General features: G+C 42.8%; 1 protein-coding gene across 11 annotated transcripts in view; it reads left to right on the top strand.

The window, feature by feature from the left end:
* The window catches only part of samd11 (sterile alpha motif domain containing 11), a 309,440-nt gene that overhangs the window by 73,491 nt on the left and 223,792 nt on the right, over positions 1-12,157 (top strand). For all 11 annotated transcript variants that reach the window (XM_043676145.1, XM_043676142.1, XM_043676146.1 and 8 more), the window contains exon 3: positions 11,662-11,843. In XM_043676145.1, the coding sequence (XP_043532080.1) occupies positions 11,662-11,843 (182 nt within the window). The remainder of the gene's footprint in view (positions 1-11,661; positions 11,844-12,157) is intronic.

The following is a 12,157-nucleotide window of genomic DNA, read 5'->3' as shown; positions in this document are numbered from 1 at the left end:
CCCTGAGAAAGGGCCTTGCAAGCCATTCAGTGCAGCTCAGCAACACCTTCTCATGGGCTATTAGGCCTGGGTGATATCTGCTGACCTTGCTAATGGCACCATAGTCTCTGTTTGAATGACCAAAAAGTTGAATTTCTCCCTTGAGGGAGTCAATATTCCCAGATTTCTGATGATGATTTGTTGCTGTGTTCTCAATGCAAAAGGATTGTGAGCACAATATTGCAAATTAGAGTACATCTGTTCCGGGAATTGGAGTAATAATTATGGTGGTGTGTTACTTTCACCTTCTGGATACAAATGATGGCTATTCAATTGGCATCTCCAAACCTTTCCTCCAATATTGTAATCTCTTTTGTTACGAGCCCCGGAAGCAGTATTATTTCTTAGCTCCAAGTGAAACTTGTGGCTGGGCTACAGTGATGGTTTAGCACTGTGGCTCAATTATAAATGGATCAATGGACTGCACCACCTTTTCCCAGGTAATGTTCATATGAAACATGTATCAAAGGTTTTATATTTGTAACTGGCCATGGAATTAAAACAACATCGGGTTGTATCGAGGATTATATTGCCACTTTACTAAATGAAAGGACTTAGAGAGAAGGAAAGCTATACAATGGGTAATGGGGTGCAGTCACTATTTTCATAAGTAAAAATGCAGATCAGTTTAATTCAATCCAAAAGTTAGAGGTGGCAAACTGAACAAGAGATGCAGTTTAAACTTTCCTTCTGACAACACTGTAGGTGTACTTATCTCCGTATAAACTTAAAAATAACACCAAGTTATAGTCCAACAGGTTTATTTGGATGTACAAGCTTTCGGAATACTGCTCCATCAGGTGGTTGTGGAGAATAAAACCATAAGACACAGAATTTATAACAAATGAGTACCGTGCCATGCAACTGAAATGATATATTGAACAAGCCTGGATTGTTGTTAAGTCTTTCATCTTTTAGAAATGGCAAAGTCTCTCAGCGTATGGCTACCATTGACACCACTAACTGACGGCTCAAAATGGAGAGGACCTCCAAGAAGATCACGTATATCGACTCAGACATTGAGTTTCTGCAGAAATGCAAGAAAGCAGGAAAGATCCCAAGAGGATTGTGGATCACAAACCCACTCAAGTCAACCTACAACACAGACTATGCTGAGAGACTTTGCATTTCTAAAAGATGAAAGACTTAACAACAATCCAGGTTTGTTCAATATATAATTTCAGTTGCATGACCTGGTAATCTGTGTCTTATGGTCTTATTCTCCACAACCAGCTGGTAAAGGAGCAGCGTTCCGAACGCTAGTTCTTCCAAATAAACCTGTTGGACTGGTGTTGTGTGATTTTTAACTTAGTCCACCCCAGTCCGACACTGGCTCCTCCACATCATATATACCTAAAGTCATCAGCAGTTCAAGAAGGCAACTCACCACCACCTTCTCAAAGGTAATGAGGAATGGCAATGAATGCTGTCCAAGCCAGTGACACCCATATCCTATAAATGAATAAAAAATAAATGAGGACTGGACATAATTTGAATAATTGAATTACAACTGGCCATAACTGAAAGGTTGAAAATTGAAATCACTACTTATTTTGAAATTAAAGCATTATTCCATACAATTCTACTTGACAAAGTATGATAAAATAGTTTGGTTGCTTATTGGTGATCTCTTTTTCTGAGATGTCAATGATTATGTTTAAGACTATGCTGATCATATTTTTGACTTGAATTAATGACTGCCTTTCGAAACAGAACTTTGCTCTGACCAAAGCTCATTAATGAAATCTGAACTCTGGGTGCCCTCTTGTCTGAAATAGCATTTCCAATCTCTTCACGTTCAACCTGGTCCTCTTGGAGTGTGGTCTGCTGAATGGGAAGCATTTTGTTTGCATGCAGCAGACCCAATGCACCTCTTGGTTTGAGACTGCAGTAAACTCTCAGCTGCGATGTATCAGTCAGAAGTGATTGTCGTCAGCAGTCTCTTTGTTATGGAACAGGTCATGATTTCCCAGAAGCTGTGGGATTCAGCCGTATAGATTTTGAATACAAGACCAAATTGCCTTTAACCCATTCCAAATCCTTTGCATAGTAGACACTTGATGGTGGCATGTTGTGAAACTCAAGAACTGGGGACAGTAGGATCATACTGGGCCAAAGTTCTTTGCTTTTTTCCCCTATCAGCTTCGCGTTTATTGTAAGAGTAGTACAGTTAGTCCTGGTCTTGGACTCTTAGTAGCAACCTTCATTTGAATGACCTGATTTTTTTAATAAAACTTATTGAGTAGAGCTTTGATCTTGTGGGCATTTATAAATCAGATTTGAGGGGTCAACTTTTGTCAACACTGGACTGCTAGCAAGTTTAGGTCCACTAGGTTCATGGGTATATCAGCACAACTGCTCATTCAGCCGATTTTAATTATTCAATCCACTGTGGAAGATAATGGAGACTCTACTGTATTCAAAATGGAAGGCGGTTCATATAACTATTTCAAACTTGGAACAGAAAACTTACTTTTATTAATGCATGGGATGCAGGCATCACTGGCTGTGCCAGTATTGATTGCCCATCCCTAGTTGCGCTGGAGAAGGTGCTGGTGAGCTGACTTCTTGAACGGCTGTAGTCTGAAATAACTCCACTGAGGCCAGTATCCCATCACCAAGTCACCCTTTATTTACAAAATAAAAACTGAAAGAACTGCAGATGCTATAATCAGAAACAAAAACACAGTTGCTGGAAAAGCTCAGCAGGTCTGGCAGCATCCGTGGAGAGAAATCAAGAGTGAACGTTTCGGGTCCAGTGACCCAAGGTTCTGGGGAAGAGTCGCTCAACCCGAAACATTAACTCTGATTTCTCTTCATGGATGCTGCCAGACCTGCTGAGCTTTTCCAGCAATTTCTGATTTTGTTTTACCCATTATTTACATGTGGAGAGTCCTTGAACACTGATCTAACTTCCTCAGAGCCAGCTCTCAGAGTGAGCAGAACCTCTGACATTCCTGTTTATATCTATCAGCCAGGGTTCCTTGATTGGGGCTGTTAATCTGGTTCAATGTCCACCTGACTGACCTCATTACAATCACTTCACAGTCCATGTGCTGCATGTGGATCCATAATGCCGTTTGGGAGGATGTTCCAGGGTTTTGACACAGCGACACTGTAAGAAATGCAATATATTTCATAGAATCATAGAAGCCCTAAAGTGTGGAAACAGGCCATTCAGCCCAACAATTCCAGATTGACCCTCTGAAGTGTATCCTATCCACACCCATCCCCCTACCCCATCCCTGTAACCCTGCATTTCCCATGGCTAACGCACCTAGCTTGCACATCTCCAAACACTATGTGTAATTTAGCATGGCCAATCCACCTAACCTGGATTATGGGACAAAACTGGAGCACCTGGCAGAATCCACGCAGACACGGGGAGAAAATGCAAACTCCACACAGATAGTCGCCTGAGGGTGAAATCAAACCCAGGTCCCTGGTGCTGTGAGACAGCAGCGCTAACCACTGAGACACCATACTGCCCAAATCAGAATGGTGAGCGGCTTGGGGGGAATCTTCCAGATGGTGGTGTTCCCATGTATCTACTGCCCTTGACCTTCTAAATGGAAGTGGCAGTGGGTTTGGAAGGTGCTATCTAAGGATCTTCGGTGAATTTCTACAGTGTATCTTGTAAATGGTACCCACTACAGTTATAGACTTCTGAAACATATTTCAATGATTTGATGATTTGAGTTTTTAAAATAAAAAATTGTGTCTTTGAATGTCAGACAGTGAAAGTGCTGAGGTAGGATGTATATTCTTTTATTTACCCAAGGGATGTACATGTTGCTGGCTAGACCAGCATTTATTGGCCAGATATGGCAGGTTTCCTTCTCTAAAGGGCATCAGTGAATCAGGTGAGTTCTCATGATAATGCTTACCAGTGGGCTCGTTTATTTTAACTCAGATTTCACCATCTGCACCTTTGAGATTTTAGCCCTTACCCCCAGGACATTAGCTTAGGTTTCAGGACTAACACGCTACTAAGATTACCAGTGAGCCATCACCTCCCCTGCCTAATGGAGGTTGTTGTGTTGTGCTTTTGTGAGCTGCGTTTTTATCGACTCAATGGAAATTTGCCAGGAGATGTGGTATATGTGACCCTTCAATAGTTGGCCGCTATTCTGTCAAGCAATCTAATACCAACTGATTATTTTTATCCATTGAGCAAGTGCTGTATGGCTGAAAAATTGAGTATTCCTATAACCGTTGGACCTTTTTGGTAAATGCAGCATTTTTGCATGTTCAGTCTTGCATGACGTGGCCACTTCCTGTGCTGAAAAAGTATAGTTCATTCCAGCCATCAAAGGCACTCAGAAATGAATAGTGCTTCAGGCTGACTAACAGGTAAGTAATGTACTCGATGTGTGGTTGTCTAATTTACCTGTCAACTAATGTCAAAGGACATGTTATAGTGAGAAGTGACTGTCAGGCTGAGGTTGAAAAGCAGAAGCCAATTTTATGGAAATATCTCCATAGGAATTACACTGCCCCCTTCTCCTCCACCACCGTTCCCCCCCCTCCCCCCAACGTCCCCAAAGCCAGGCTGTGTATAACGCTTCATATGTAGAATTGCTGGGTAATGGTACAGTTATTTCAGATTCCTCCCTCCACTTAAACAAATTTGCCAAAATAAACGATTTACTTAAGAGCTGGTTAAGCTGTGCCTTTGCTCAGAGAGGTGCACTGAGAGTGTTCTCTGCCCTAACCTTTACCTTGTGATTTTCTGTCTTGCTTTGATATCCGCGTTTTGCTTGTTGGGTGGTCTTTTTTCTAAGTGACATCAAAGGTGCTTTTAGAGACGTCTGTTGTCCTGGACTGTCTGACCCTGGTATCTGATAAAGGTCATGCATAGACTAGAGGCCTTGAAGGGGGTGGATGGATGGATGAGGGAAACAGAGTAATGCAAGAAAGCAAGGTTATATTTATAACCTTCAGCTCAGCCCACTGGAGGTATCTAGGTCTCAGTTGTCTGAGCTTTACTGATTAGATAGCGTCCAGTTTTACAGGCAAGGCAACAGACTGCTATAACCTTGTTAGGAATTTATAATGAAATACTTTGTGCTGTAAAGGTGTGCTTCACTAACAGGCATTTTTATCTGAGTATAGCAATACCAATAGATAGCTTTTTTTCCCAGGATTCACTTCACACCTCGCTGTTTCTTCAATGGGAATGCTATATGATGAAAGGACAATTCTGATTTTTCCAATTCAGTCATGCAGCTCTGTGCACGCCCAGCCTGTGTTATTCCTTTGTTTGCTTCCCGTTCATAACAAAGGATGGAGTATCCTGGTTTGTGCAGTTTCGTAATGCGACTGGTGCGAGTCAATATTTATTTATTATAGTCTGGGCTGGAATGTCTTGAACAGCCCAGCCTTTGTGCTGTTGGCTCCTGCAGTCCGTATGGGTTGCCTGCTCAACGTCATTCATCAAAGGGATAATTTCATCGGGGTCTGTGTTCCTGTGAAGGAGTTGCACCAGTTGGGGGTGTGGGATCAAGAATGTTGGCACATCCATCCTTCAGCCTGCCCACCCAGGTTTCAAATGTATTCATGATGTGGTATAGCTCAGTACAAATTGGTAGCATTGGACCCTCACAACTCTTAAAAAAATGATGTGGAGGTGCTAGTGTTGGACTGGGTTGGACAAACTCAGAAGTCCCACCACATTATGGTCTAACAGGTTTATTTGAAATCACAAACTTTTCAGAGTGCTGCTCCTTCATCAGGTGATTTCAAGTAAACTTGTTGGACTAAGACCTGGTGTCTTGACACTTCTGACTTCAAACAAAAGTTCTGAAAGACAGATACAGAAAGAATATTTCTTTTTGAGGGGCAGGGGAGAGCATCTCTGGAGACCATTATCATCTTGACAGCCTCCAAGAAACCCCAAGAGGGTTTTAACCTGTAGAGTGGTGGGAATGAATTCGCTCCCAGAGGGAGTGGTTAAAGTGCTGTGTGTCCGTGGGGTATGGTTAACTCAGATGGCTGGATGATGGGTTTGTGACACTAATAGCATGTGTTCAATTCCTAAACCAGCTGAGGTTACCATGTGGGCTGTCTCTTCCATACCTCACCTCTTTACCTGAAGTATGGTAATCCTCAGGTTAAATTAGAGCTGAAAATGTGTTGCTGGAAAAGCGCAGCAGGTCAGGCAGCATCCAAGGAGCAGGAGAATTGACATTTCGGGCATAAGCCCTTCTTCAGGAATGAGGAAAGTGTGTCCAGCAGGTTAAGATAAAAGGTAGGGAGGAGGGACTTGGGGGAGGGGCGTTGGAAATGCGATAGTTGGAAGGAGGTCAAGGTGAGGGTGATAGGCCAGAGTGGGGGTGGGGGCGGAGAGGTCAGGAAGAAGATTGCAGGTTAGGAAGGCGGTGCTGAGTTCGAGGGATTTGACTGAGACAAGGTGGGGGGAGGGGAAATGAGGAAACTGGAAAAGTCTGAGTTCATCCCTTGTGGTTGGAGGGTTCCTAGGCGGAAGATGAGGCGCTCTTCATCCCACCGTCGTGTTGCTATGGTCTGGCGATGGAGGAGTCCAAGGACCTGCATGTCCTTGGTGGAGTGGGAGGGGGAGTTGAAGTGTTGAGCCACGGGGTGGTTGGATTGGCTGGTCCGGGTGTCCCAAAACGTAGATTCTCCTGCTCCTTGGATGCTGCCTGACCTGCTGCGCTTTTCCGGCAACACATTTCCAGCTCTGATCTCCAGCATCTGCAGTCCTCACTTTCTCCTCAGGTTAAATTAGCCTTTATTGATGCGTCAAGGTGAAACTGCACAAACATAGGAGGGAGAAACCAATGGCAGGTTTTCATAATCGAAGAAAGATGACACATAAACATTGACAGGATCTGGTGGGCTGAATGGCCTGTATCTTTTATGTTACGACTTTAAAACCACCTGCCTGGACGAGTGCAGCATCAACAACACTCAAGAAACTTGACACCATCCAGGACAAAGCAGCCCGCTTGATTGGCACCACGTCCACAAACATCCACTCCCTCCACTACCAACGCTCAGTAGCAACAGTGTGTACTATCCACAAGATGCACTGCAGCAATTCACCAAAAATCCTTGGACAACATTTCCAAACCCACGACCACTTCCATCTCGAAGGGCAAAGGCAACAGATATGTGGGAACACCACCACCTTCAAGTTCCCCTCTGAGCCACTCACCATCCTGACTTGGAAATATATCACTGTTCCTTCACTGTCGCTGGGTCAAAATCCTGGAATTCCCTCCTTGGGTCAACCCCACAGCAGGTGGGTTCAAGAAGGCAACTCACTATCTCCCTTTCAAGGGCAATTAGGGATGGGCAATAAATACTGGCCAGTCAGCGATGCCACATCCCACAAATGAATTTTTAAAAATTAGCAAGTAACCATGAAATCCATATCCTTCTTTCTGATGCCAGTTAAAATAGAAAGGAGTAGTGAATAGATGGGGAATGAATGTCACCTAGAAATTTATGGTTGCAGCATTAGCAAGCTCATAAAGCATGCATATTCAAGACCACTTTATTTGCTGTTGAACACCATTATTAAATGAATTAATGCCTTCACTGAAATTGCAAATAATTTTGACTGAATGTGTTACGCTTTGATGGTTTATATTGATAACAAAGGCATCCTGACGTGGAATCGCAGGGGCTAATTCTAATGTAGCCTTCCTGCCAGGAAACTGACTGCATTGGATTGACATCTTGTCTGATTTTGCATTGCAATGCCTCTGATAAAATCTAACATCAGTCGCGGTGCAATGTAGGCAGGACAGCTGACCGGGCTGGTTGGTTGTTCACTGGACCTGCTGGGTGAAGCGATACCCCTGTAGAATATAACAGCACAGAAGGAGGCCATTCTGCCTATTGTTATCCCATCCCATTCGCTTTATAATGTTTCCTTTTACAATACTTGTTTGCTTACCTGTTCAAAGTAGTTCTACTGGGCGGCACAGTGGCTAGCATTGCTGCCACACAGCACCAGGGACCTGGGTTCGATTCCAGCCTTGGGTGACTGTGCAAACTCCACACAGACATTCTCCCCGTGTCTGCATGAGTTTCCTCCGAGTGCTCTGGTTTGCTCCCACAATCCAAAGATGTGCAGGTCAGGTGAGTTGGCCGTGCTAAATTGTCCATAGTGTTCAGGGATGTTTAGGTTAGGTGCATGAGTCAGGGGTAGAAAATGTAAGGGAAGGGGTCTGGGTGGGATACCTTTTCAGAGGGTCAGTGTGGACCTTTGGGCCGAAGGGCCTGTTCCCCACACAAGTAGGGATTCGAATTCTGCCATTGTTTCTGGAATGTGCTGAATGTAATCTGGATTAAAAATAAAAGCCTCTCAGCTGATCCCTTTCTTTTGGTCATGACATGTTTGAACACGTGGTCATCAGGCTGCAGGTTGCAATGGGTGGGATCCCAGTGTTCATTTCTGTCTGGTCAGGGGTTGGCATACCCATTGGGAACTCTTCTGTTGCAGCTTACCTGACATTTCACCCACTGGTAAAAGTGAAAACCATCCTCACACAGTTTACGTATCATCACTGTTAGTTCTAACTAGCACATTTAATGGTTGGTGCATTGCTAACAGATTTTACTCATGTACAAACGTAGTTGTGAGATTGCTCCCACCCGCTGTTCCACAATCACAGTCGAGCCCATGGTGGTGTTATTACAAAGTATGAGCAAGATGCTTTCGCTAAAGTAGGGGAACACAGTGGGTGAGTTACTTTCTGGCCAATTAATCTGTGTAATTATCTGCTGAACAGCATTGGAGAGACTGGAGGGTGAGTTACCTATCTGTGTTCTCAGCAGGGAAATGGTTTGTGGTGCAAGTGTGAAAAATGCAAATTGGATTTTAAAAAAGAGACCTTTGAATTTGTTCAGTTGATGATGACACGTTTTCAGCAATGGGCCTATTCGCTTCAAGTTAGATTAGAATGAACTGAAGGGGTAGCTTCCTGTAATAATAACCATGTTTCCTATTACATCTTTTTGCCAGTTCCCCATTCCCATAAGTTGTAGTTATATTCTGGTACACACAAACAGGCTTTGCTTGGCTCCTTTGATCTGTTTCCTTATTGCTGCTGTTTTTGTTGGAATTGGAACTTTTTTTCTGCTCGAGCATAAGAGGCTTCTTTGTTGTCGAGCCAGAAGTCTGCAGAAGGTCAGTCCACCAGCAGTGCGAGAAAACCCTCTGCACCCTTGCTTCGCAACAGAGATCTAAAGCCAGGTCAGCACCACAAGTAACAGCTTTGTGGTTGGTGCAAATTCCTCAGCAGTTTTTGGACTATGTTAGTGCAGGATACTTTGGGCCTATAATTGCAACATACCTCCTATGATTCAGAGTTTAGGACAAGCTGAAGTCCGTACCTCAGTACACATGAGCACTGGTTTGCCTCAGTGAGAGAAGGAAGTCCATAGTTTGACTGCAAAGCGATAAGGCACTAATCTGTTTCAAAAGCAGGCATGTGAAAAATAACCAATGTGAAAGTGCTTTCTTTTAAAATCGAGACTAGGCATTTAACAGGAAGAAAATGTTAGGAACCCTGTTGAAAAACGCTTTCTCATTTAGACACTGCTGAAGAAGATAATGTGGGTTTCGCTTCCGCACCTTTAATTCCGCTCAGTAACGTGACCAGCAAGACCACTGACCTGATACAGGGAGGTATGCAACTTCCAGGTAAATGTGGGCTTTTCACTCAGCAGAACTCATGCATAATACAGTCATACAATCTAACTGCAGACCTGTCAATTTAAGCTGCTCCATGTCATCATTAACGGGGAGTCCTATTGATTTTTTTAAAAAAAGTGTTGTTCATGATGAAAGAGGACCCAGATCTAAGATCTTATCATCTTTTATTTCCAAATAATGGAGATATAAGATGGAGTAATTTGGCAGCTGGTAAAAGTGAACTGTTGGGTAGATAAGGATTGCCATTGATAAGGGATTCTCTGTTAGTAACTAGCTCTGTCTTGGATGCGTGTTTGTTGATAGCGCAAATATTAAGTGGTATAAGAGGCCCAAGTATAAAAGGTGCTAGTTTCTCGCAGTTTAGAGATAAAACAAAAGAACTGCAGTGCTGAAGGGCTGAAACAAAAACAGAAATTACATTACATTACAGTGTGGAAACAGGCCCTTCGGCCCAACAAGTCCACACCGACCCGCCGAAGCGCAACCCACCCATATCCCTACATTTACCCCTTACCTAACACTATGGGCAATTTAGCATGGCCAATTCACCTGACCTGCACATCTTTGGACTATGGGAGGAAACCGGAGCACCCGGAGAAAACCCACGCAGACATGGGGAGAACGTGCAAACTCCACACAGTCAGTCGCCTGAGACGGGAATTGCTGGTGACCTTTTTTCAGAACTGTTCTGGACTCAGGTTGCTGGACTCGAAACATTAAATTTGCTTTCTCTCCACAGATACTGCTGAGTTTTTCCAGCAATTTATGCTTTTATTTTAGAGATGCCTGAGTTACTTCTGTCAGGAGGTTGAGACTGCATGCCTGAACTGAAAGTTCAATTTGGAATTAAAGGGAAGTTGCAATCAGTGGTCAAGAAAGGGAGGCAAAAATCTGGGGGTGTCTGTAGAAGTAATTTTTTAATGAGGAAGGAACAGTGAAATAAGAAATCAGAGCCATTGAACCTTTTGCTGATAACACTCTTTAGATGTGTAACTCAATTGAAAACTTACTGAATGAACAAAGGCTTTGGGGTTTTGCTCCATGCTAATTAAAATCCAGAACATTTTTCTTAAAGATTAGTGCAAGGTCAAATAACGTTGTGCACAGTTCGAGCCAATTTTTTTGTGGTTACTTTGGGAATATTGATGTGTTATTCATTTTTGGGGCAATGATGACCATCCTCAAATGACGAATCTGCTGAGGTGGTGGTGCTGTACTGATATCCTCTCTCGTAGATCATTACAAGTTATTTTTGCCCTTAAATTAAGCTTTGTGGGTCGGTAATAGTCTCCAAGAGATTATAATGCAGTATTGGATTAACATTGTTATTGTCAAGTTATTCTGTATTTGGGCCCTTCTTACTTAACAACCAAACATATAAAGAAGTGAAATTGTAGCATTATAGATTCCAATGTATTGCATTACAATTAGCAAATGACTTTTTTTAAAAAATGCCCATTTAGTAGGGGCAATAATATCAATGCCTTTCAACTGACCACATCAATTGCATGTTGGCATACAATTTATAGAATGTCATTCAGAATGTTCAAGTCGTTTAAGATAGGAGACACAAGATAGGAACACACAATGTAATAGTCTTTCAATTCTTATTTCAGTTAAATACCTTTTGGAGTCCAAACGTTAAGTTAAAATGCATTTTGTTTTGGTGGAGTTAGTTAAAGTATTGGTAACAATGAGTTATGTTTAGGGAGCTAAGGATAATCCACCATTTTGGGATCTAATCTAGGTTGACTTTTTTGTTCTAATATCTATCGAGACAGCTGAATACGGGTGGGGGAAATGACCTGTTTGCAGTGGTCAGTGCCTATTTAAGCCCTGACTGGAAAGACAAGTGGTTGATTTTGGTAATTCTTGTGCTTGGGCAACATTGCTAAGAATAACTCGGATCTTTGACTTTTTTTTGTGTGTGATAGAACCGGGGCCGCTTGGCTGAAAAGAGGACAATCCCTTTGCCACCAACAAGAGTACCTAAGAAAGAACTGACCTCGGCTTTTACAAATAGTGAAGATAGTGAAGAGAGCGAGAAAGCAAATGGTGACCGTCCTCCTGAGATAAAACAGGAAGAGGAATTTCAGGCTAGCACAATGAAAAGAAGGTAACAGTTTATTAAGCATTTCATCTATGTTGGAAGATAGATTTGTGAGGCTATTGTACAAAGACTATGTATGGTGCCCTGTACAACGCATTGTCTGTATAATTAGAAACCCACTGTGTTCAGCTTTCCTATTGTATCAGGGCAATGACATTGACACAGTTCTATCTGTTACAATGTTACTTTTGCCGCATTTTGGCAACAATCTTAGAGATTGCAATCCATCTTATTATAGCAGCAGTACTGCACAATGTTTGAGATCCAGTTTATTTGACAATAGACAATAGGTGCAGGAGTAGGCCATTCTGCCCTTCGAG

Source organism: Chiloscyllium plagiosum, chromosome 34 (assembly GCF_004010195.1).
Source record: "Chiloscyllium plagiosum isolate BGI_BamShark_2017 chromosome 34, ASM401019v2, whole genome shotgun sequence".
In the NCBI taxonomy this organism is placed as follows: domain Eukaryota; kingdom Metazoa; phylum Chordata; class Chondrichthyes; order Orectolobiformes; family Hemiscylliidae; genus Chiloscyllium; species Chiloscyllium plagiosum.
This window is presented reverse-complemented; position numbering and strand designations above follow the sequence as displayed.